The sequence below is a fragment of the Nuphar pumila genome, chromosome 6 (assembly GCF_984573655.1).
Source record: "Nuphar pumila chromosome 6, dmNupPumi1.hap1.1, whole genome shotgun sequence".
Taxonomy (NCBI): Eukaryota; Viridiplantae; Streptophyta; class Magnoliopsida; order Nymphaeales; family Nymphaeaceae; genus Nuphar; species Nuphar pumila.
Genome location: NC_143254.1, coordinates 90,938,277 through 90,965,285, shown reverse-complemented (window position 1 = coordinate 90,965,285; position 27,009 = coordinate 90,938,277). Strand labels below are relative to the sequence as shown.

General features: G+C 38.8%; 1 protein-coding gene across 2 annotated transcripts in view; it reads left to right on the top strand.

The window, feature by feature from the left end:
- Positions 1-27,009, top strand: part of LOC149835125 (putative B3 domain-containing protein Os04g0347400) — a 71,929-nt gene that overhangs the window by 24,479 nt on the left and 20,441 nt on the right. The window contains exons 2-3 of one of the 2 annotated variants that reach the window (XM_090011715.1): positions 12,102-12,462; positions 12,634-12,797. In XM_090011715.1, the coding sequence (XP_089867841.1) occupies positions 12,102-12,462; positions 12,634-12,797 (525 nt within the window). Of the gene's footprint in view, positions 1-12,065; positions 12,463-12,633; positions 12,798-27,009 lie in introns of both variants that reach the window. The other variant, XM_090011714.1, reaches the window with a different exon arrangement.

Genomic DNA, 27,009 nt, shown 5'->3' with positions numbered 1-27,009 from the left:
TTAACAAGTTGAACCTGAGTTCCTGTATCCTCTGATTCTGACAATTTATGACCCTCTGTTCCAAAAAAAAAAGGGTTAGAATTTTTGTGGATACTTCTGTTGATTCTAATTCTCAATGGATTCTTATCACTATCAATCAAACCTTTCTTCAGGTTTTCTCAACCAGCTTGTTTCTGAAAAGTTAAACACCTCAAATTTCTTAATTTAGAAGAGACAAATTATTCCTTTCATAAGGAGTCAAGGCCTCTTAGGTCATCTGGATGGAACCACTTCAGTCCCACCAGAATTTATCCAGAGAGAAGAAAAAGATGACCAAGGGGAGAGTTCAATCGTGTATGTCAAAAATGTTGAATTTCTCAATTGGGAAAGGAAAGATCAATCAGTTGTTGCATACATCACATCAACTCTGTCTCAAGCGATTCTCGTTGCCATTCCTGACAACTGTACAATGCTACAACTCTAGGAACGACTGGTTCAGACGTATTCATAGGTTTCTCAAGCAAGAGTGGTTTTTCTAAAAAAGGAATTTCAGTTGCTAAGAAAAGATTCTATGGCCATCATGGAATATTTGAACAAGATAAAGATCATCACAAACCAACTTGCAGTTATAGGGTGTGCCATTAGTGATAATGACATGGTGCAACAAACTCTGAGTGGATTGAGATCTGACTACAATATGATAGTTACATCACTACTGTGCCTTCCTGTTCTTCCCACCTTCGATGAACTACGAGCCAAATTGATCCAGTATGAAATGACTCTGAAGGGATTCTCTGAAGAAACTCATAATCATCCAAATACTCAAGAAGTTTTGACCACAGGAATGACTTATGGTAGAGGACGGGGACGAGGAGGACAAGGGCGAAATGGACACGGAGGGCGTGGTTTGCTTCCCACTCCAAACATGTCAGCTCATGCGCAGGGACCAAGATCCATTCCTACTTGCTTATTTTGTAACAAGAAGGGGCATATCAAGGCGAATTGTTGGCATAATCCAGAGAATAAAGGAAAGGGTCCGCAGACAGAAACCAAAAAAAAGTTCACAAATACCAGAGACAGTGGAGAGATTAAAGATTTGCTGATATCTGCCTTGTCAGATTTAAAATTGAAGCAGAGTGATGAAGGCACATGGGTTGTCGATTCAGGGGCAACAACTCATGTAACCGACGATGCAGGAAAAATTTCTAACCCTATTCCTTATTTCAGAAAAAGTAAGATTGTCACTGGAGACGGATCCCACCATCCTGTTTCTCATGTTGGAAAGACTGTCATTCCCATGTCACATTCCACTCTTACTCTTTCTGACGTTCTTCATGCTCCTGACATTAAGAAAAATATTGTCTCCGTCTCCAAACTTATTGATGATAATAATGCTTCAGTTGAATTCACTCCCTTCTCTGTGCAGGTCAAGGACCTACGCACGAGGGAAACATTCGCTGAAGGAAAGAGACGAGGCAACATGTATGTCTTTGAAGAAGCTCCATGTCATGATGTTCGCCCAGCTCATCTGATTTCGAAGCCTTCGTTAGAGTCTTGTTCATCCTCTTCTTCCAGTGTTTTTAGTATCTCTGAATGTAATAAGCCATTCTTATGGCATAGTCGGTTTGGACATTGTGGGAGTCATTTTATTGAGAAACTTGTTTCTAATAATCTCATTCCAAAAGAAAGTCTTAATGGGGATGAGAGTAGTCATAAATGTTCTAGTTGTCTTTTATGCAAGAGTCATGTATTGCCTTTCCATTCCATTAATAAGAGAACTTCAAAACCTTTTGAGATTATTTGTTCTGATGTGTGGGGACCTGCCCCAATTGTCTCTGGGTCTATAAGCAGATATTATCTAATCTTTGTTGATAGTTATTCTCGATACACTTGGATATATTTCATAAAAAATAAGTTAGAAGTCTTCTCTTTTGTTTCAAAATTTCCTTTCTTTGGTCAAAAATCAATTTTCTAAGTCCATTCAATTTTTCCAATGTGATGGAGGTAGGGAATTCTCATCCCGTGATTTTATTTCTTTTCTTCGAAATAACGGAATAGGAAGAAGGGTGTCCTGCCCTCACACTCCTCAACAAAATGGCATTGCTGAACGAAAACATAGACATATTGTTGAAAGTGCCATGAGTATGCTTCATGACAACAATCTTCCCATCAACCTATGGACAAAAGCTTTTCATTCTGCCATGCATGTGATAAATAGATTGCCCATGATCGTTCTGGAAAATAAGTCTCCTTATCACTGTCTCTTTGGAGCTTATCCTAGTTATCATGGTCTGCGTGTTTTTGGATGTGTTTGCTATGTGCATATTGATCGGTCCCTGAGAAACAAGTTTCAGGACAAGGCCCAGAAGTGTAGGTTTGTGGGATACGCAGATGACTACAAAGGATATCAGTGTTATGATCCCACCAACAAACGTATCAGAATCTCAAGAAATGTTGTCTTTGATGAACAAAATTTTGATGACAAAGCTGATGCAACGAATATACCAACTGAAGTTTACTATCCTTGGTTGAGTTCAGAACTTTTTGCTGGCTCCAATGAAGCATGTTCATCAGATTGCGTGCAGCAAGAAGGGATGTCTGAGAACACTTAGACGTCGGGGCCACAGAATTCAGAGAAAGTACCGGGCAGATACAAAGGCATTGTCTATTCTAGACAGAGACCGACAACATCAAGCCATTTAGATCATGTTTCAGTCAGCAATCCGACTCCTTCTCACACTCTTGAGGTCAGAAAATCAAGCCGCATACGACATCCCATTGACAGGTGGGTTAGCTATAACAACTTCTCCTTGGATCTTCAACTCTTTTTAACTGCTCTCAATAAGGAAGATGAGCCCACTATGTACTATCAGGCAACCACTTCTACCAAGTGGGTAGAAGACATGAATGATGAAATGCAAGCCTTGCATGAATGTGGAACCTGGGAAGTTGTTCCCAGATCACTTGACAAAAATGTTGTCGGATGTAAATGGGTCTACAAGATAAAGTACAAGCCAGATGGAACCATTGAACGATACAAGGCAAGGCTCGTGTCCAAAGGATTCACTCAAGAAGCTGGGCAAGACTATGATGAGACTTTTAGTCCGGTTGTAAGAATGAGAACAATTCGTAATATTATTTCTTTGGCTGTTGAACATGGATGGAAGTTGAGTCAGCTTGATGTAAAAAATGCTTTATTGCATGGGGACTTGAAGGAGGAAGTGTACATGGAGCAACCCCCTGGATATCAAGAACAAAATTGTAAAACTCATGTGTGCAAGTTAAAAAGAGCTATCTATGGTCTGAAGCAAGCATCTCGCTCTTGGTTTGACAACTTCTCACTAGAGATTCAGAAACATGGATTTTCACGTTCCATGCTGGACCACTCATTGTTTATTTTCAAAAGTCAGACTGTGACCACTCTCTTATTAATATATGTCGATGATATTGTTATCACAGGAAACTCTGTGGCCCACATCCAAGAAGTAAAAGACTTACTAGGTCAGAGTTTCAAAATGAAAGATCTTGGAGCTCTACGCTATTTTCTTGGTGTAGAAGTTGATAATCAGGCTCATGGCTTGACACTCACTCAACACAAGTATACCGTAGATGTTCTCAGCAAGGCAGGCATGAAAGACTGCAAACCTTTGGGAACTCCGAGCGTGCTTCATCAAAAACTTAGCGCTCATGATGGAAATCTGTGTGATGACCCCACCAGGTATCGAAGCATAATAGGAATGCTACAGTACCTCACATTTACTAGACCTGATATTGTTTATTCAGTCAATCAAGTGTCTCAATTTATGCATGCGCCACGTACTGGACATATGAAAGTTGTCAAGAGAATCCTTAGATATCTGAAAGGGACTATTGGGGATGGATTGACATACTCACCACAACCATATGGCAAAGATGATCATAGACTCACTGTATATTGTGATGCAGACTGGGCAGGAAATCCTGATGAACGAAGATCTACATCAAGATATTGTGTATTCATTGGAAGAAATTTAGTCTCTTAGAGCAGTAGAAAACAAAAGGCTATCACTAGATCAAGTACTGAGGCTGAGTATAGATTTATGGCTGCTGCTACTGCCGAAGTCACATGGATCAGACATCTACTGACTGAAGTAAGAAAAGATCTCCCACACTATCTTGCTATGTGACAACCAAAGTGCTATAAACATGTCATTCAATCCAATACATCACAGTCGTGCTAAGCACATTGAGATTGACCAACACTTAATAAGACAGAAAGTTGAAGAAAAAGAGATTGAACCTGAGTTCGTCAATACTGAAAGACAAGTTACGGGCCTATTTACGAAAGGGTTAACCAAGGATCGTTTTTGGACGCTTAAAGGCAAGTTGTGCATGGTCCATAACCATGATCAACTTGAGGGGGGGTGAAAAAGGTGAATAGTGTTTCGGGTCTGGATCCTGAATTCACTCATGCATTAGCCCAGACCCGAGTTCATTTTTGTATAAGTCTGTTTTTTATTTGTATCCGGGTTCGGATAATACACCAGACCCGACTCGACCCACTGTGTACACTTAAGTGTATTAATATAGGCATTAGGCCACGATTTTTGGAATGAAGAAATCGTGAGCCGCAACCCCCCTCTCGTAATCTTTTCTTCGTCTCTCTCTCTCTCGTTTTCTCAATACAGGTACCAAGGTGGAATTCTAGCACCTTATTTATAGGGCAAGAGAGAGCCTTGGGAGGGGCTCCACACATAGTCGTTAGAGCCCCTCCAATGGTCACAAATGTGACCGTTGGAGGGGTCCAACGACTAGTGTGTTGCCCCCCCCCCCTAGGTAAAGTACAACAACAACAACAACAACGCCTTCATCCCAAAACAATTGGGGTCGGCGATATGAACCAACAAAGAAAATCATTATGGGTCTTCCACATGAATCCTTCTCCTCCATTCATTTCTATCCAATGCCATGTCCTCGGTGAGGTTCAAAGCATTCATATCCTTTCTTATCACCTCCATCCATGTCTTCCTAGGCCTACCCCGACCTCTTTTAACTAATATATTTTCCCATTTCTCCATCCTTCTAACTGGAGCATCATTAGGCCTTCGTCGAATATGTCCAAACCACCGTAAACGATTCTCTCTCATCTTATTTTCAATGGGTGCAACACCTACCTTCTTACGTATCTCCTCGTTTCGAATCTTATCTTTTATTGTATTTCCACACATCCCCCCCAAGGTAAAGTACATTGTACTAAAAAGAAATAAAAAGATTTAAAAGAAAAAGAAAAAGAAAAAGAAATTACAAAAATAAATTACAATCATATTCAAGAAATTGAATATGCATAAAAAGACCAAACTACCCCTACGACTATTATTAGAATATATATATTATATATATAAAAAGTAGATACATATATATTAATATATGTATTACCTTATATATAAAATATATATAATAGGTTACATGGTTTGAATACATAATTTAACACGTCATGCCACATTTATATAATAAATCAGGAAATATGCATGATCAGGTTTAAGCATCACACTTGAACTTTATAAATTCCTGTTTAAGCATCACACTTGAACTTTATAGATTCCTAAGCATGCAAAACAGTGTCTATTCACAATAAACAAAACTAACATACTTGAAGCACTTGAAATCATATTGAAGAATGCCTAAACTAACTAACATGTGTTTTAATCAACTAAGGAGGAATTTGCAAATGTTCACTTACCTAAAATGTTTAAATTTCAATTATTAAATAAATTTTTTTTTGACATGGTTTTGAGTTGTTTTTTAGTATTTTCTCTCTGGGAACTAACGTCCACGAACCCAGGCTCGAGAGGCCCCAGATCGGGTCGTTACATCTCTTCTTTCTTCTTTTTATGATATAAAATGAGGGGCTCTTCTTCCGACCATCTTAGAAGTTATTGTGCTTTCGTAAGACCTCTTTTATTGTGAACATGGTGGCACAATGACTCGCGGGTTGATTCACGACATCTTTCATAAAGGTGTATGTGTTCTTTTTTGTCTGTCATGGATTGTTTTTTGATCCTAATGTCGAGGGCTCCCTAGCATCTTGATGTATGCAAGTAATATGAACCACACTCACACACACGATAAGATGAACTACACTCACACGATATACCAAATAAACTCACATACTGTTCGGTAAATACCTACATCCACGATAGTCTCTTTATTCATCGTTGAATAGGGACTCTCCTCTTATTGCCTTTATATAGATTACAATGAGAGCCCAATACATTTGAAAAGATCTAGATTATCCTTAGAATTAGAAATATTAATCTTTGTTGGAGACTATGTCACACGAACTCGGCTCCAAGGTCGACGCACCCGCGTCGACACGCACGTACATGGGTGCGGCTCGGACTCGGTTAACCCGACCATGGGTGCGGTCAACGCACCCAGGGTCATTTTAGTCCATTTTTTGGATTTTTTTTTAAATTGTCTGGGTTACAGAATTTAAAAAAAAAAATTCTTGGGGGCGGGGGTGCTGCACAATGGACTGTGCTGTGCACAGTCACAGACTGCTGTGCAGACAGCACAGTCACAGCCTGTAACTGTGCTGTGTCTTTGCACTTTATATATATATATATATAGATATAGCCGAGTCCCCGTGTCCAAAAATTTTAAAATCGCGCCGCACCCGTGTCGCACCCGCACCCGCATCCGCACCCATGTGACATAGGTTGGAGATCTTCCCTCTCTATCACGATATTCCGGATTAGGTAAGCTCATCTAGACTTTAGCAGATGATGGTTTGAGGACTCTATCATAACTGATTTTTCCTTTCTTTCGTGATCCTCATTTGATTCACTTGGAGTTTTTCCTTTCAGCTGGACATTAACAAGAGAGTCCATTTGGGAAGGAGTTGGGGTGATTGATCCTTCCAGAATCTTATCTCTAACACCCCCCTAAACATAATGGGCTGGGGCGCACACTGAGTTTGAACCACAACAAGGAAAAACACTGAGAAGATAAGGGTTTGGTAAACAGGTGAGCAAGTTGATCATGAGTATGCAAATACCGACTTGTAACTCCTTCTTGGCTACTTTGTTGCGTACAAAATGAACATCGATTTCAATATGTTTGGAGCGAGAGTGAAAAACTGGGTGAGAGGCAAGGTACGTGGCGCCAATATTGTCACACGAGATGATTTGGGGAGAACCAGAAAGACCCAGTTCATGGAGTAGATAACCAACCCAAGTAACTTCGGTAGCAGAGTTGGAGAGAGCTCGATATTTGGCTTCGGTTCTCGAGCGAGAGACAATAGTTTGCTTCTTGGAGCTCCAAGATACCAAATTAGGGCCAATGAACACTGCATAACCACTTGTAGTTTTTCGATCATCTGGGCACTCGGCCTAGTCTGCATCGGTGTACACTGATAGGTCAAAATTAGTGGAATGAGTCATATTCAAACCATAGAAAATCATAGACTTGAGATAGCGTAAAATACACTTTTCCTTTTCTAATGATCAATAGTTGGTCGGTGCATGAACTAACACACTTTATTCACTGCAATGGAGATATCAGGCCGAGTCAAAGTAATATATTGCAAAGTACCCACAATGTTGCAATATAATATGGGGTCTTCAAAAGCAGTACCACTGAAAGCTGACTAGGAAAGATTAGTAGCCATAGGGGAAGTGACGGGTTTGATGCCAAGCATGTTAGTCCGATTGAGAAGCTCCAAGATATATTTGCGCTAACAGAGAAGCAACCTGGTGGGAAGGGAGATAACTTCAACTCCTAAGAAGAAATGAAGCGGTCCCAAATCCTTGAGGGCAAATTCATGACCCATATCAGAGATAAGAGAGTGAATTTAAGGAGAGTTTTCAATCACGATAATATCATCCACATAAATTAACACAAAAATAAGAACAGAAGAGCTCCGAAAAATAAAGAGAGAGGTGTCCATCTAAGAACCAACAAAACCAATGCCTAAGAGAAAAGTGCTAAACTGGTGAAACCACGCGCGAAGAGCTTGTTTAAGTCCATATAAAGTGGGTTGAAGCGTGCACACATAATTAGGAAACCGAGGATCTTGAAAGCCAGGAGGTTGCACCATATAGACTTCTTCATTAAGAACACCATGGAGAAATGCGTTTTAAACATCTAGTTGCCGGATCGGCCAGTTGTGTCCAGTTGCGAGAGCAAGAATGATGCGAATAGTAGTGGGTTTAACAACCAGACCGAAAGTTTCAAAATAATCTACACCTCATTGACTGAATCCCTTGGCGACGAGACAAGCTTTATAGCGTTCAAGGCAACAGTCAGACCGTCTTTTAACTTTATAAATCCATTCGCATTCAATAACATGATGGTGATCAGGAGGAACAAGAACCCAAGTGCCATTGTTGATCAGGGCACTAAACTCTGAGTACATGGCTTGCTGCAACCAGGGATCTTGATTGGCTATGGTAAAAGAGGTAGGTTCCATATCCTGGGTTAGTTCAGAGAGAAGGGCGACAAAAAGAGAATGTTTAGTGGAGAGGTAAAGTTTGGGTTTGCGAGTGCCATCCATGGTTCAACTAATCATGTGATGGGTGCGAACCAGTGCTGGAGAAGGAGAAGAAACTAGTCCAGCAGGGACAACTGACAGGACAGGGTTGATAGAGGGAGAGGGGGATAGCGGTGGAGGTGGGTCCACGAGAATCGTTAGGGGAAGGAAGGGTGGTGGGGGAAAAGGCAGGCAGGGAAGGTGGAGGTATAGGGGCAGCCAAATAGGGGTTAGAAGGATGGAGTATGGCAATGAAAACAAGAGAAGGAGACTGAGAGACCGAGGAAGGGAAGGGAGAGAGACGACCAGTTTTGGAGAAAGGAAAACGGGTTTCATCAAAGATAACATGCCGAGAAATAATAATTTGGAAAGTGGTCATGTTGAGACACACATAACCCTTGTGTTGCGGACTAGCCTAAAGACGTGCATAGGGTGGACCGAGAATCGAGCTTATGATGACAATAGGGCCGAAGGCAAGGAAAACAAGCACAACCGAAAACTCTTAAAAATTTGTAATCAACAATTATTTTGAAAAGAAGTTCTAAAGGAGTTTTATGAGCAATGGTGGTCGAAGGGAGTTTAGAAGAAATAGGAGCTGGTCCCCACACATAAAAAAAATTAAATCAAAAGGTTTAGATACTTGATGAGAGGAGGAAACAAAAGGCAAGTTATGACTCTTGTCGATTTGACATGCCTCACAAACTTTATTTTCAAACCGTTTTTGAAAAGGTAAATGAAAATGACGAAGCACATGGTGAACGATTTTAGATGAAGGATGACCAAAGTGTTGATGCCATTGATCAAACATTGTGCGTTCACTCACCCTTGCTTCTTTATTCTGTCCTGCTTGAAGAGAAATACGATAAAGGCCTTCATCGCTCTTTCCGCTAGCTAGAAGTCTCCCCGAGGCCTTGTCCTTAATATAAGAACAATTAGGATAAAACTCAACAAATAAGTTATTATCTCTAGTCAATTTATTGACCGACATCAAATTCTTTATGATGTGAGGAACATGCAATGCATTTTTGACAAGAAAGTGAGCTTTAAGAAAATGAATCATACCAACATTATGAATTTGCAAACCTGAGCCATTGTCGATTTTCAGGGTGTCATTGCCCTGATATTCAGAATGTAGAGACATATTGCTAAGATCATTGGTGACGTGGTGAGTCGTGACAGAGTCAGGGTACCAAGAATCATCACCGTACATCATAAGGGCAGCATGATAAGCTTGCAGAGAGCTTGATTGATAGAGTAAGGTGTATTGAAAACACTTCCTTGCCTTGTGATCTGGTTTGTCACACGCTTGACAAACAACTTTGTTTAATTGATTCCCATTACCTCCATAGTTTTGTTCACTTCGAGTTTGAATATAGTTTGGAGAATATCTTCTATTTCTTCCTCTATAACCACCACGATTTTCATTATTATTCTTGCCTCTATAGCCACCACGTCAATTTGAGTTCGAATTTTGATTTTGGTGGATAATAAGATTATCCGTAGGCATGGTCACATCAAGAATCGGCTCATTTTCACTTAGTTGTGCTTCATGAATCAACAAAAGTCCATGAAGTTCATTAAGTGTGATAGGTTCTATACGAGTACTAATGGCCGTACAAAACAAATTGAATTTAGAAGGCATGCCACGAAGAATGTGTCATCAAGTCATCTTGAAAGATTGGTCTGGCTGCAATGGCTAGTTGATGCAATTTTTTTTTCGCATTTTGTATATATTCCTCAACACTTTGAGAGCCTTTCTTTAATTCAAATAGACGATTTTTCAACTGCATAATTCGGGTCCAGGACTGAGCATCATAAGCAAGTTTTAATGAAATCCATTCCTCATAGGACGTTGAGTCCCACAACATGAGTATGGACCAATTCAGATAACCATGAGAGAATTCAACTAAGTAAAAGTTGGTCTTGATGATGCCACAAAATGAAATCCGGATTGATTTCGTTTGAGTCCATTTTAAATTTCAATGGACATGGCTTTGTTCTATCAACGAGACCCATAAGGTCATACGATTTCAAAATGGGAAGAAATTGCGATTTCCATAACAAATAATTTCCGGCCATTAATTTGGTAGTCAAAAAATAATGAAGCCCAGATTGAAAATTCGGTTGAGGTAAAATCATATTGAGATTACTTGAAGCTTCAGATTGACTTCCGGGCTGTCGAGTATTGTTGGTGGACGACAGTGAGCTTGCCATTGATGATGAAATTGTTATGCTCTGATACCATAATATGAACTACACTCACACAATAATATGAACTGCACTCATTTGATATACCTAATAAACTCACATACACGAAGACGATTTTAACGTAGTTCGGTAAATATCTACATCCAAGAAAGTCTCTCTATTCAATTGTTGAATAGGGACTCTCCTCTTATTGCCTTTATATAGATTACAATGAGAGCCCAATACATTTGAAAAGATCTAGATTATCCTTAGAATTAGGAATACTAATCTTGGTTAGAGACCTTCCCTCTCTATCACGATATTCCGGATTAGGTAAGCTCAGCTGGACTTTAGCAGATGATGGTTTGAGGACTCTTATCATAACCGATTTTTCCTTTCTATCGTGATCCTCATTTGATTCATTTGGAGTCTTTCCTTTCAGCTGGACATTAACAAAAGAGTCCATTTGGTAAGGAGTTGGGGTGACCAATCCTTCCGGAATCTTATCTCTAACAGTAAGCATGCGTCAAAATCGGCACAAAATCACAACTAGCCCATCCCCGCTGCCCTTTCTCTCCCATGTGAAAGCAGTGGAATTCGTTGTTGCATAAGTCACAGTCGCAACCTGAATGGATGGTGTAATGACTGCCCTGCTGCCTCCGATTCCTTTTCCTTGGATTCCCTGTTTTAGGAAACTGAAGTTATGATGCAGTGATGAAAATCATAATATTCTTTTTTTCCCATGGATAATAGTTTTTTAGATTTTTTTTCTTAAGCATTGAGCAATAAAAGTCAATTACAGCGTTTTGATTCTTGAATCTTGGAGTGAAATTTAGTTACAACGATGCAACAGTTTGCCTTTGTTAAAATGAATGTCGATAAAAAGAATTGATGGGGACTATGAATTTGAGCAGGAAGAGACTGTTGGTCTTAGTTGATCACCAAGTTTTTTCCAAACAAACAGGGTGTTTTTATTGTTTGATCAGTACAATCTTTATACTAGCAGTCTATCTGCCTCAAATGCAAATTTCCAAGCCTTGTTTGTTTGCAGGCTTGATGGGGACGATCCTCAAATTACTTGCTGTTACTCAAATTGGACTCTTCCTATTTCGTTACCCTCAAATTAGCTTATTACCTGTGTGCTCTTGGATTAAATTTTCGAGAATTTTGTCATAAATGATGTTGGTTATTTTGCGCATTCAGAACAAAATCCATATTTTAAAACTTCTCATATCTTTTTACACTTTTCACATGAGATGCTAGTTCTTCACATTTATTTAATTCCTGTATAAGTTGGTAAAAAAGAAAAGTTTTGTTACACATGCTGCTGCTGTTTTCATGGGATTCTCTGAGAAAAAAATTCTTTCTTCTTTATATCTTGTTTATACAGCTTATGCTGAAGCTACAACTAATGTTTATCTCACAGAGGATTCCCCCGTCCTTTATCCATCATATTGGAAAGCAGTCATCACATGCCACATTAGAGAGCCTCACTGTTAAACATTGGCCAGTTGAGTTAACTGCTGATAGAGATGGGTTGGTATTTCAGAGTGGCTGGAGAGACTTCTTTGAACATCATAGTTTGGAGATGGGAGACTTCTTGATGTTTAGGTATAATGGAAATATGCACTTTACTGTTCATATATTTGGTAGAAGCTGTTGTGAGGACAGTTATGTTCTCATTGATGAGCATAGAGAAGCTATGAGCCATTTAGGGAGGCCAGTTCGTCTGCCAAGTCAATATCAGCATTATGATCTAGAAGATGGTGGTGATGATGGTTGTGTTGGTATGGGATATTTTGTTTTGCCTTCTGTTAAGTCTACATGTTCTTAGGATCCTTCTTATTAGAAACTTTTGTTCTGAATCATAGAAAAGAAATTGATGTTGACCCTTAATCTTTCTTGTTTTTCTTTTTTTTCTGCTTTGATGTTGATTGAGGATTAGTTATATCTTGCAGAGGTACCGAGCCCATTCTGCGGCAATGACATTTTGCATTCATGTGGAAAAACTGTGAGGAAGCCACATGCTAAGGCTTCTGTCGAATCTAACCACCTTTTGTCTGGCAATCCTTATTTTAAAGCTGATGTGAAAATGCATGGGAATCGAGTTCAAAGATATGTGGTACATTTTTATCCTTGCTCACGAATTGATCTATTATTGCACATATCAATATTATATCATATTTTGATGTTGGGGAAAGATTGCAAGCTCAAATTGACGCATATTTTTTATTATTAATGAAATAGCTATTTCTGATGCATAAGGCTTTGAGAAGAAAAGGGAAAAAGATATAGAGACATGATTACTTTATAGGGGTAACTATACTTTGTATTTCTTCTCATTGAAATTATGTTCGTGCTTGCCCAACAATTTCAAACATCCTATACCATCTCAAGCAAAGCTTCAGAATTTTTTCCCCATTGGATTCAAAAAATTGGTTAGAAAATCTTTCCCTCAGGATCTATGTCTTAAAATGAGATTGTTAAAATATATGTAATTCATATATATGTATATATTTATATACATATATATTTGTATAATCTAAAATACCCGATAGGGGTATTTTAGTCATTTCACAAGTACCCGATAGGGGTACTTGTTACTTTTCTTTCTTTTTGTATTTTTTCTTATTTATTTTTTATCTTTTATTTTTTTGGTTTTTTGTCCACCTAATAGGGGCCCCACCATGGAGTCGATGGGGCCCCCAACGGTCACATTTGTGACCGTTGGAGGCTCCCAACGACTCCATGGGAGCCCCTAGGTGGCTCTTCTTTTAAGGCCATATGGCCACTCCTCCCCTCCTTCCTTTGTGTATAAATAGGGGTGAACCCCTCTTGTATTTTTCACTCTTGAGAGTTCTCTCTCTTTCAATAAGAGGCATTTATATTTTTATGTTGTGTTGTCTCCTTTGGGTTTGGGTATTAGCCCTTGTTGTTTGTTCATTAGTGGATGTTGCAAGTGCTTAGAGCACTCTTTACTTTTCCGCATATTTCATTACATGGTATCAGAGCCTTGTGTATGCTCTTCTTCTTAATATAGCTAGTTGTGTAGCTATATTTGTTTTTTGTTGGTTCTCTCTTCTTTTATCCTTTTAAGTGTGATTATTATGGAAGGAGAACAAAAGATTGATCTCTCCTTCAAGCTCAATGGATCCAACTACATGATGTGGGCCGCCGCCATGGAAAACAGCCTCAAAGGGAAAAGGCTTTGGGGATACGTTATGGGCACCATTCCAGAACCACAACTCCAACTAACTAAGATGGAAGGCGATCAAGAAAAAGCTCTTGAAGGAGATGCCCGCATGAAGGCCATTGAAGATCACCAATCTAAAATAGAAGATTGGGAAAGTAAGCATGCCAAGATTCTTGCTTGGTTCATGAACAATGTGGAGCTTAAGATTTGCGCCAACATTGCCAAATTTCGGATGGCAAATGAAGCATGGTTCTTCATGAAAGGTATGTTTACCCAAAAAGACCTTGCTCGTCAATTCTTTCTTCAAGAAAAAATCCGGACTATCAAACAAGGAGAAATGAGTGTTAGGGACTACTTTAACACTCTTGGCCCTCTATGGGATGAGTTATCCTTGCTAGAACCAAAATGGGTTTCTAGTATAGATGTGGAATTAAGGAGAGAACAAATGGAAAAAGAACACTTTTTCCAATTTTTACATGGGCTTAGGCCCGAGTATGAACAAGTTAGATCCTCCCTCCTACATAGATCAAAGCCTCTTCCTTTGGAAGATGCCATTGCCGAAATATGCCAAGAAGAAACCCGTCTTGGCATGATTAAAGGAGGAAATGATGTCTTGGCCGTATCTAAACCCGGCAACCATATGAGAACCTACAAACCTCCTCATTTTGGAAGGCAAAATAACTATAATGGCAACTATAGAAAAGCCATTTGCCATCATTGTCAAGAACCGGGTCATATAAGACCTAATTGCCCTAAGTTGAATGAAGCACCAAAAAATAAAGTTGCTTCCGTTGAAGAAGCCACTCAAAAGAAAGAGAAAGCAATCAAAGGAACAAACTCTTTTTCTCTTGCTCAACTATCGGAGGCACTACAAACTCTACTCAAGATTCCATCAACTTCGGGTGCCGCCGTAGCTTCTTCCTCTCCTCCAGGTATGTCGTCTTGGATCCTTGACTCTGGAGCTTCCTTTCATATGACCCCCCTTGAAAATGAGCTTTCCGATTTATGTAATAATTATAAAAACTCCTATGTTTCAACTGTCGATGGTACATCTTTACAAGTAAAAAGTTTTGGAACTTTAAACTTTTCAAAAGACTTCTTTGTGCCAAACGTAAGAGTTGTACCTCAACTTAATTTAAATCTCCTCTCTGTTGCTCAAATATGCGATCATGGATGTAAAATCTCCTTCTCAACTAAGGATTGCTCTATACAGGATCTCCGGTCCGGGAAGCTGATTGGGCAAGGCCATAGAAGGGGAGATCTCTATTACATGAGCAACTTGAAACTCCCCATTAACTCTTTTTGTAACCATGTCCAAGATAAAAATATTGATATTTGGCATCAAAGACTTGGACATTCAAGTTTCTCAAAAATGTACTCCTTTCCATTTGGAAAGAAATTTTGTAATGAGAAACATTTTGTTTGCAAGAATTGTATTTTTGGCAAAATGAAATCTACTCCTTTTCCAAACCGAACTTTTGTGTCCAAAAGACCTTTTGAGTTAGTCCATTCGGATGTTTGGGGTCCTTCCCCCGTCATGTCTAAAGGAGGGTACTCCTATTATGTCACTTTCATCGATGACTACACTAGGTATGTATGGATTTACTTTCTCAATTTAAAATCCGAAGTCTTTGAGTTCTTCAAAAAATTTCATATGATAGTTAAAAATCAATTTTCAAGTAATATCTCTAATCTTAGATCCGATTCGGGTGGAGAATATTTATCAAATGAATTTCAAAACTATTTAGAAGTAAATGGAATTTGTCATCAAAGATCGTGTCCTAGGACTCCCCAACAAAACGGCTTGGCCGAAAGAAAGCATAGACATATCATGGAAACCACTAGGACACTCCTTATTTCCAAAGAAATTCCAAAGAATTTTTGGGCCGAAGCGGCCTTAACCTCAACTTACTTAATAAATAGAATGATATCTTCATCCTTACAGAATACATCTCCATACGAAAAACTATTTGAAAGAACACCAGACTTCAATAGATTAAGAGTCTTTGGATGCAAATGTTTTGTCCTTACTCATAAACGGGACAAATTATCTCCTAAAGCTATTGAATGCGTTTTCTTGGGTTATGGAGAAAATCAAAAGGGTTTTAGATGTTTTGACTTGAAAAATAACAAACTCTATGTATCTAAAGATGTAACATTTTTGGAAAATGAGAATGGTTTTGTGAAAACTAAAGATATTGACGAAAGTGAATATATTTTTTTATTTGATCTTCTATCTCAAGAAGATGAGACTCCTCAAGAAGAGGAAATCTCTAATGAGTCTTTGAATGACCTAGAGGAAATTCCTCTTGATAATGCTATAGATGAGAATAATAGACCAATCTAAACATATGTTAGGCGTGGTCAACAAACTCAAATAAGTGCCTTAGAAAAATACTCTCAAGGATCCAACATTGAAGAAACATCTTTAAGGAGATCCAGTCGGATCTCCAATCCTCCTAATAGGTTTGTTTCCTATGAGTCCTTAACTCCTAGATATAGAGCATGTCTAATTGCGTTGCATTCATTTCATGAACCTTCACACTATAATGAGGCCAAAAATATTCCCCAATGGGTTGAAGCCATGAACTTAGAGCTTAGTGCCCTTGAAAAAGCAAAAACTTGGGAAATAACTTCGTTACCCACTGGAAAGAAATCTATAGGATGTAGATGGGTCTTCAAAATTAAAACAAGAGTGATGGTTCATTAGAACGTTATAAAGCACGGTTAGTAGCTAAAGGATATGCTCAGGAATATGGTATAGATTATGAAGAAACCTTCGCACCTGTTGCTAGAATGACTAGTGTTAGGACTCTTATTGCTATTGCGTCAGTGAAAAAATGGCCTATCTATCAACTCGATGTTAAGAATGCTTTTCTAAATGGCGAATTAAATGAAGAAGTTTACATGGATCCCCCACCAGGAGTATGTATTGGTAAAAATAAAATTCTTAAACTTAAAAAGGCATTATATGGTTTAAAACAAGCCCCAAAGGCTTGGCATGATAGGTTTAGTAATGTAATGACAAGTTTGAATTTTCGTTCATGTTATACTGACACTGCTTTGTTTGTGAAAAGTGCAGGGTCTTCAGTAGTTATTTTACTACTTTATGTTGATGATATGATCATCACAGAAAGTGATGAGAAAGACATTAATGATATTAAAAAGGTTTTGAAAGAAAATTTTGATATGTCTGACCTTGGATTCTTAAGATATTTTTTAGGAATTGAAGTGGCGTACTCTCCTCGAGGGTACATTCTCTCTCAGATGAAACTTGCTGCTGACATCTGTTCCAAATCTGGTATTTCCGACGATAAGAAAACAGAAACCCCAGAAGCCATCAATGCAAAATTAAGGTTGGAAGATGGAACACCTCTCGAGGATCCTACTCCCTACCGGCAACTTGTTGGGTCTCTAACCTACTTATCCATCACACGGCCAGACATTGCTCATGCCGTTCACTCTGTCAGTCAATTTCAACATGCACCTACAACTGTGCACATGAGTGCAGTCTTAAGGATCGTCAGATATATCAAAAATAGCATAACTAAGGGAGTTTTTCTTTCCTCTGCCTCATCTCTTGATTTAATTGCTTATACTGATGCAGATTGGGGAGGAAATCCCAATGACCGAGTCTCAACTACCGGATTTTGTGTTTTCTTAGGTGACTCTATGATTTTTTGGAGATGCAAGAAGCAACACAAAGTATCCTTGTCCTCAACGGAAGCCGAATATCGTGCTATGGCTACTACAACTATGGAACTTGTGTGGTTAAGAAGCCTCCTCAGTGATATGGGCATTGTCATCTCTACTCCTTCGAAGCTGTGTTGCGACAACAAAAGCGCAATCTATATTGCAAGCAATCACACCTTCCATGAGCGTACTAAGCATATTGAGATGGATTGCCATTACGTTTGTGATGAATACCTAAGAGGAACCATAGCACTACCTTACGTCACATCAGAGTACCAGTTGGCGGACTTCTTCACTAAGGCTCTTGCAGCTCCTCGGTTTTTGTTTCTTCTTAACAAGCTTTTGGTCATATCCCCGTAAAGCTTGAGGGAGGGTGTTAAAATATATGTAATTCATATATATGTATATATTTATATACATATATATTTGTATAATCTAAAATACCCGATAGGGGTATTTTAGTCATTTCACAAGTACCCGATAGGGGTACTTGTTACTTTTCTTTCTTTTTGTATTTTTTCTTATTTATTTTTTATCTTTTATTTTTTTGGTTTTTTGTCCACCTAATAGGGGCCCCACCATGGAGTCGATGGGGCCCCCAACGGTCACATTTGTGACCGTTGGGGGCTCCCAACGACTCCATGGGAGCCCCTAGGTGGCTCTTCTTTTAAGGCCATATGGCCACTCCTCCCCTCCTTCCTTTGTGTATAAATAGGGGTGAACCCCTCTTGTATTTTTCACTCTTGAGAGTTCTCTCTCTTTCAATAAGAGGCATTTATATTTTTATGTTGTGTTGTCTCCTTTGGGTTTGGGTATTAGCCCTTGTTGTTTGTTCATTAGTGGATGTTGCAAGTGCTTAGAGCACTCTTTACTTTTCCGCATATTTCATTACAGACAATATCTTGCATCCTACAGATGCATTCTGATAACTATACTTCACTATTTTGAGCCACAAGTTTTACACCTAATGGTGGTATGCCACACTCCATGTCAGTCGGGCTTATGCCTCATGTTTTAGCTTTCATTTCCTATGTCCACAGTTCTTTTTTCCTCAGTCTTTTCTGAAAATATGTACAAGTTTGCCGCCTTATTTTATGGTAAAAAAGTATCCAAATATAAATCCTCAATGTAATGTTGTTGTAAAGTCTGAATCAGATTGACCTAATTTAATAATTTGAAAATAAAAAGACCAGACGACTAGAATGAACCAGGCTGATTTTCAATGAATCAGAGAACAGTAGCTCAATTTCATTTAAATATTTTCCTGTAAGCTGATCTAGTTTGACAACAATTTATGCAATTTTTTTTGTTTGTCTGTGTCTTCAACCTTACATTTCTGAGTTAAAAATTTGTTCGTAAGTATGCAATTTATATTGTATGTTTAAATTTTTGGGTTCCAAATTTTAAAAGATATCTTTTCCTTTTCCTTTAATTGCAAAGTTGATTTATTAAACATGCTATACCTGATAGTTCTTGTAATATTGAATTAAAAATATACAATTTGATGTCTTTTCTTTCTTAAAAACTTAACTCATAATTTTTCTATTACCAGGAGAATTTGCTGAAAAAAATCCAAATTGTTTGTTAGTTAATGAATGCTTTAAAACAAATAGATATAAACACTTTTCAAAAGACAAACTATGTCACATCGTTGTGGATGCAGGCACAGGAGATGACACAGATTTGCTTGGTATGATACAATAATTTTAAATAATTCGGACATGGGGACACGGCCATACACACACTTAGATGTGTGTGTGTATAACAACAATTCTAACCAGGGTTACCAGAAGCGCCTAGCTAAAAGGGGAAGCGCGCTTCGGAAGCGCGAAACGTCGCGCTTCCGAAGCGTGGGGGGGAAGCGTCCCCTTTTTTGGGAAGCGCGCTTCCCTTTAATGGGGGACGTGTTTCCCTTTAATGGGGGACGCGCTTCCCTTTAATGCGAAGCGCACTTCCCATCACGCTTCTCCCACGCTTCCCCTGTTTTTTTCATTTTTTTGTATTTTTTATTTTTTATTTTTATTTTTTCGCTTCCCCCTCGCTTCCGAGACGCTTCCTAGGTCGCTTCTGAGACGCTTCCTAGGTCGCTTCCAAGACACTTCCTGAATCGGTCCTAAGTGGTCCCCCGCTTCCTAAATTTTTGAAAGTGCCTCGCTTCCCGCTCCCGCTTCCTCAACTGGCAACCATGATTTTAACTCACTATAATTGGAACATCAAATAATGAAACTAAGTTGAAATTGAAATGTAAGCTATGTCACAGGGATTCGGCCAGACAGGTGCCACACCCGCGTCGACGCGATGTGGGTGCGGTCAACGCACCCAGGGTCATTTTAGTCCATTTTTGGATTTTTTTTTTTAAATTACCGTATGAAATGGGCTGCGGATTTAAAAAAAAATATTTCAGACTGCTTGCGCCTGAACCGACCACCCGGAACGGCAACCCCCGGCTTTGGCTCTGGGGCCTCGAAACCATCAGCCCCTGCATAAACAGAAGAATAACCGATTACCCATCAAAACCGAGTCGAGATAAAGAGATGAGAATATGCGAAGAGGATGTACCGAAACAATCCATTTTCTTTTACCTGGTTATGGCCTGGTTTGATCAGAAGCTGAGTAGAACCGAGAACCGGCCTTGAGACGCTTTGCTGAACCGGTTTGTTGGCAAAACCAATTACTTGAAAACCGGAGTAGCCAAAACGCGCGTACCCTTCATTGCTCCTTTGGGGCTTCACCTGAACCCAGAGGGAGAGAGAGAGAGATCAATACCTTCAAATAACAAAAACGGTAGTGTGTGTGAGAGAGAGAGAGAGAGAGAGAGAGAGAGAGAGAGAGAGAGAGAGAGAGAGAGAGAGAGAGAGAGAGAGAGAGAGAGAGAGAGAGAGAGAGAGATTTTACTTGAGATAAGGGGTTGAGGTGGGGAAGAGGGTGGGGAGAATGGTGGTGGGAATCGTCCAGAATGGCAAACGCAAGTTGGTGGGCGAGCTTCTCGATGGAGGACGTGAGCTCGCAGAACTCCGGTTCGAATTTGGAGGGTGGGTGACAGTTCAGACAGTAGATTTCGTCCGGGAACACATCGGACGACAGCTAGAGCTCTCCGTCCTTCACATTAGGAGCAAAATCCGCCATCCCCCTAACCCCCAACAAAAGAATGGCAGAAGACAGAGAGATTGAGAGAGAGAGAGAATTAGGGATTGGAGGGAAATTTAAGAGGCCACACTCTCTTCATTATATGGGGTCAGGGAGGCACCGTGACCGAGGGTTTTTTTTATGGCATCGAGTAAGTGATGCGGCAAACAACGATTGAACATAAAAGTCAAGACTTTAATCCATAAACTGCCACCTTTACTGAATTGGCGAATTTGGTATAAAAATCCTTTTCGAAATAAATCTGGCCATTCGATTTTTGCTTCAGAGCAGTGACTTAACTTTTAAATGGTAATGGATGTCAAAGGAAATCAGCGAATTGTTCAAGAAATGACGTTCCTAACTTGAAACAAGAATAGTAACTATTGAGTATTGAGAAACAAAGAGGCGGGTTTGCGAGTGGGGGAATTTTGGCGCATTCGGAAATTAAAGGGACTGTGGCTGTTGATGTGACCGCTGAGTTACGTGACCGCCTGCTATCCTTCCTTCCCGCTCGGCGCCACTCGGCTCCTACCCGCCGGATGGTGCGTACGTTTCTGTGTGTCCAAACCAAAGTCGGGTCCGAAACAAACTTACCTCCCGTGTCGTGTCTACTTGTATTTTATTTTAGTAAAAAATACACAACGAAGTCGGGACCTGTGCTGGGGGGAACCCCTGGACCCCGCACCCAAGGTTTTTGAAAGTGCCGCACCCGCACCCGCACCCGCACCCGCACCCATGTGACATAGAATGTAAGGTAGTTGACAACAAATTTTAAAAGAAAAAGAATTCAAGTGAATGAGCAAATTAGATCATAAAAGGAAATAGACAAAGTTAATTGCAGAATGTTGACTGTGTGTGAAACTGGTTTGACTGTGCCCATGAAGATACACATGCTAAGAGAAGTGGCCATGATGGAAGACCCACTTGCTGGATATAAAAGTCCTTTTTCCCTCTTAAAGGCTACAAAGAGGAAACCGTTTTAATATCAAATTATGATGAAGGTTGTGGAAAAAGGGCTTATATTTGGTACTAAATTACTAATGAAGGTACAGAAATAATGAGCCACAACATTGGTTTGTTTGCGAAGGATCAAACCTGGGATAATGTTATTCCAATGTAAAAACATGATATTTTGAGTTGGGAAATTTTGGTATATTGTGGGTTGTTGATTTTTTAAGGGCTTAAAAAACCTGCTTATATGACACAACCACATGATTCAAAAAATGATTTTCTGCTAAACAAACCTTGTAGATCATATCCATAGTAAAAAATAACATAAAAAGTATGAAAACAAGGGGATTTCTATTTAATAGTTCCATACCTTCATTTGCACCAAGTATTTACCTGTTGAAAAGTACCCTCCATTTTTATATATTTTTTTCAGTGGTTTTATGCTGTTTTATACAAAAATCATGATAAGTTGAACTGGTGCAATGTTTTGAATGTATCATGTTAGAAAAATCAATGTTTTGTCTACATATATTAACTTGATTTTTCTCAATAAATTCAAATATTGTAGATGTTTATGACTATTGTTTTACTTATCAATCATTCATATACATGAAACTAGATGGAGTTGGATTGAGAAATGGTTATCTTTCCTGCCTATGCCACTGTGCTCATATATTTGACTTCAGGATTTTGTTTTATGCAATGAAAAAATCTAACCTTGGTATCTGTTATGTGTCTTTTGTCATGTTGGTTAAATCAATGCTAATTGAATTTTGAAATTTGAAGTCCTTAGGTCATATGTATCTATGTAGTCTGAAAGTGTTGACTAGTCCGCCTAGTTGACCTAGGCATAAGTAAAATCCCGAGGCTTTGCAATTCTTAACTGGGTACCTTAAAAGGTACCAATTTTGTTGACTAGGTGCTGACTCTAGCTCCTAATCGGCGACTAAGCTGCCATCGCCTAGGCACGAGGGCAGTTTAGTCATTTTTATTAGTATTGCATGCATTCTATTAATTTTTTGTATATATAATTATTTACATGTGTGTGTTTTTGTTATTTCTTCTATGAAATGATAAAAACATGCTTAGTTAATTATATGTACTGATTATGTTTTACATATATGTGTTTGTGTTACTTTGCTTTTGTGATTTTTTTTCTGTGAAACGTTGAAAGCATGCACAATTAATTTTAATTGATTATTGTGTTTTTATAATTGTGTGTGCTACTTTATTTCTAATGATTTTTTCTGTTAAAGGCTAAAAGTGAGATGTATATGTGAGTTTCTCTAAATTTTTCTTTAAAAGCCTGAAAGCATGTTTAGTATTACTAATTATGTAATGTGTTATTTATATATATATGTGTTACTATGCTTGTGCGGTTTTTACTATCAAAAGCTAAAAGTATGTTTTTTCATATATGTGTGTGTGTATTAAAATCTTTTTTTCTGTGAGAGGCTGAAAGCATATTTTGTTAGTTTTATTAATTTGTTATGAATAATTGAATATATATATAGATGTGTGTGTGTGTGTGTGTGTGTACAGTTATATATATACATTTTGGTTTTGTATATTTTGTGAAAGCATGTGTAATTTTGTACTTGTGTGATGAAAACCTATGTCACATGGGTGCGGGTGCGACACGGGTGCGGTGCAATTTCAAAATTTTTGGACACGGGGACTCGGCTATATATATATATATATATATATATATATATATATAACAATAATAAGTCGGCTATAGCCCATTAGGAGAATGCTGCATATGTTAACTATAGACTAACATAACCTATTAGGAGACTTCAATTGTGTATATCTGTCCATCTTGCTGTAGCCCATTAGACTTCTCCTAATGGGTTATAGGACATGTCCATCTTGCTGTATACGTTAACAGTTGCACAGACTGTGCAATGCAGTGACTGTGCAGTTGCAGTTGACTGTGTTGCACAGTCTGGTTATATATTTAATATATATATATATATATATAAAATGAGTGTTTTTGTTTTTTTCCTTAAAAATAGACATTTTTGGACTCGGTCAAAGTTGACCGAAACCAAAATGTGGACGGAATCGGCCTCGACTCGTTGAATGAGTCCGGGCCGTGTCCGAAGCCGCACCCATGTCCGCACTCGTGTCGGGGTGTGTCGACTCGGGTGCGGCGCCTCTCTAGCCGAGTCCGTGTGACATAGATGAAAACATATTTTTTTGACGAAGAAGAAATCTTATTATTAAAAGAATTAAACATATATATATATATTTTGTATACCTTTTTATTTTTTAACTAGGCTATCGACTAGTCCCACCTAGTCCTCGACTAGTATTTTTAGGGATCTACCAACTAGGCACCACGTAGCGCTTTTGACTATATATATATATATACAACAACAACAACTACGCCTTCATCCCAAAACAATTGGGGTCAGCGATATGAACCAAAAAAGAAATTCATTTTGGGTCTTCCACATGAATCCTTTTCCTCCAATCATTTCTATCCAACGCCATGTCCTCGGTGAGGTTCAAAGCATTCATATCCTTTCCTATCATCTCCATCCAAGTCTTCCTAGGCCTACCCCGACCTCTTTTAACTAATATATTTTCCCATTTCTCCAACCTTCTAACTGGAGCATCATTAGGCCTTCGCCGAATATGTCCAAACCACCGTAAACGATTCTCTCGCATCTTATTTTCAATGGGTGCAACACCTACCTTCTTACGTATCTCTTCGTTCCGAATCTTATCTTTTATTGTATTTCCACACATCCATCTAAGCATCCGCATCTCAGCTACACTCATTTTTTGAATATGATGTCTCTTGGCAGCCCAACATTCTGTACCATATAGTAAAGCGGGTCTAATAGTCGTCCTATAAAACTTTCCCTTCAACCGCAATGGCATTCTACGATCGCACAGCACTCCAGTAGCACTTTTCCATTTCATCCACCCAACCTTTATCCTATGATTTACATCTCCATCAATTTCTCCATACTTTTGAATGATGGATCCCAAATATTTGAAATAATCATTCACCGGTATATCTTGCTCACCAAGCTTCACTACACTCCCATCACTACTTCGTTGCTTACTAAACCGACATTCCATATATTCAGTCTTATTCTTACTCAACTTAAAACCTCTAGCTTCCAATGTCTGTCTCTATAATTCTAACTTAGCATTAACCCCAGCTCTAGACTCATCAATCAAAACAATATCATCAGCAAACAACATACACCACGGTACATTTTCTTGAATTGATCTCGTAAGCTCATCCATCACTATCGCAAATAGGAAAGGGCTTAAAGCAGATCCTTGATGTAACCCAACCGTTATCGGAAAATTGGTTGTCACCCCTCCACAAGTGCGGACATTGGTTACTACTCCTTCATACATATCTTTAATTATACTAATGTACTTGAGAGAAACACCTTTTTTCATCATTGTCCACCAGAGAACGTCCCTAGGTACTCTATCGTATGCCTTCTCTAAATCAATAAAAACCATATGCAAATCTTTGTTCCTCTCTCTATATCTTTCAATAAGTTGTCTAAGAAGATGTATAGCTTCCATAGTTGATCTTCCAGGCATAAAACCAAATTGATTCTCCGATATCATGACAACCTTCCTCAACCTAGACTCAATCACCCTCTCCCAAAGTTTCATAGTATGACTCATGAGTTTTATACCACGATAGTTTGTGCAATCTTGTATATCACCCTTATTCTTATATAAAGGCACCAAAGTACTCTTCCTCCACTCATTAGGCATCTTATTTGTTCGCCAAATCAAGTTAAAAAGATTTGTCAACCATTCTAAACCTTTCTCTCCCAAGCATTTCCAAGCCTCGATAGGTAAACCATCTGGGCCAACCGCCCTTCTTGATTTCATTTTCTTCAAAGCCTCTGCAATTTCTTTCTTTTGAATCTTGCGCATGAAGTCACGATTTATCTCATGAAAAGGAATGGAGAAGTCTCCAAGATCTTGAGCATGACTATCATTAAATAGCTTATCAAAATAATCTTTCCATCTCTCCTTAATCTCCTCATCTTTGACTAAAACCTTTTGCGTTTCATCTTTGATACATCTAACCATACCCAAATCCTTCGATTTCCTATCTCTCATCTTTGCAAGCCTATAAATATCCTTCTCGCCTTCTTTGGTATCCAACTTGTCATAAACCTCCTTATATACCTTAGCCCTCGCGTTTCGAACAACTTTTTTAGCTTCCTTCTTTGCTATCATATACTTCTCCAAATTCTCATTATCACGACTCTTACTTAGATTTCTATAACACTCTCTTTTAACCTTAATAGCTAATTTGACATCCTCGTTCCACCATGATGTATCCTTACCTAGTGGTGCACCGCCTTTAGACTCACCCAATACCTCCTTAGCTACTTTTCTCATACCACCCGCTATCTTATTCCACATTGATTCTGAATCCTCCTCGAGACACCAATCAACTTCCTTAACTACCTGCTCTACAAACATTCCTTGTTTATCTCCTTTCAGTGCCCACCACTTAATTCTAGGATCTATCCTATGTCTATCCCTTTTGCGGCATTGTCTAATTCTAAGATCTAAAATTAAGACTCTATGTTGTGTAGCTACACTTTCTCCTGGTATAACCTTACAATCGATGCAACAACCCCTATCTCTCTTTCTAAGTAGGAAAAAATCTATCTGACTCGTATTAACCCCACTTTTAAATGTTACTAGGTGAGACTCCCTCTTCCTAAACCAAGTGTTTGCTAAGATCATATCATAGGACAAACAAAAATCTAAAATCCTTTCTCCACTTTCATTTCTTTCTCCTATACCATAGCCTCCATGGATATTCTCAAATCCATCCCTACTAATGCCTACATGTCCATTAAGGTCACCGCCGATGAAAAGCTTTTCTCCATAAGATGTCTCTTGTACTACTCCATCTAAATCTTCCCAAAATTGATGCTTAATGGAATCATCTAAACCTACTTGAGGTGCATAAACACTAATAATATTAATAATATCCGTACCTAATACTAATTTAATAAGTAAAATTCTATCACCCTTCCTACGGACCTCAACTACATTATCTATAAACTGACGACTCATAACAATCCCTACTCCATTCCTATTCCTATTTATTCCTGTATACCAAATCTTATATCCCCAAGGTTCTATCACTTTAGCTTTCTCACCTACCCATTTGGTCTCTTGAAGACATAAAATATCAATCTTTCTCCTACACATAACATCTACTAACTCTACCAACTTACCAGTTAAAGACCCTATGTTCCAAGTGGCTAACCTAATTTTATGGTCTTGGACTAACTTCTTTACCCCCACCCGTCCAACAAAGTGAGGGAACCCTTGCCTATTTGACACCACACCCGGG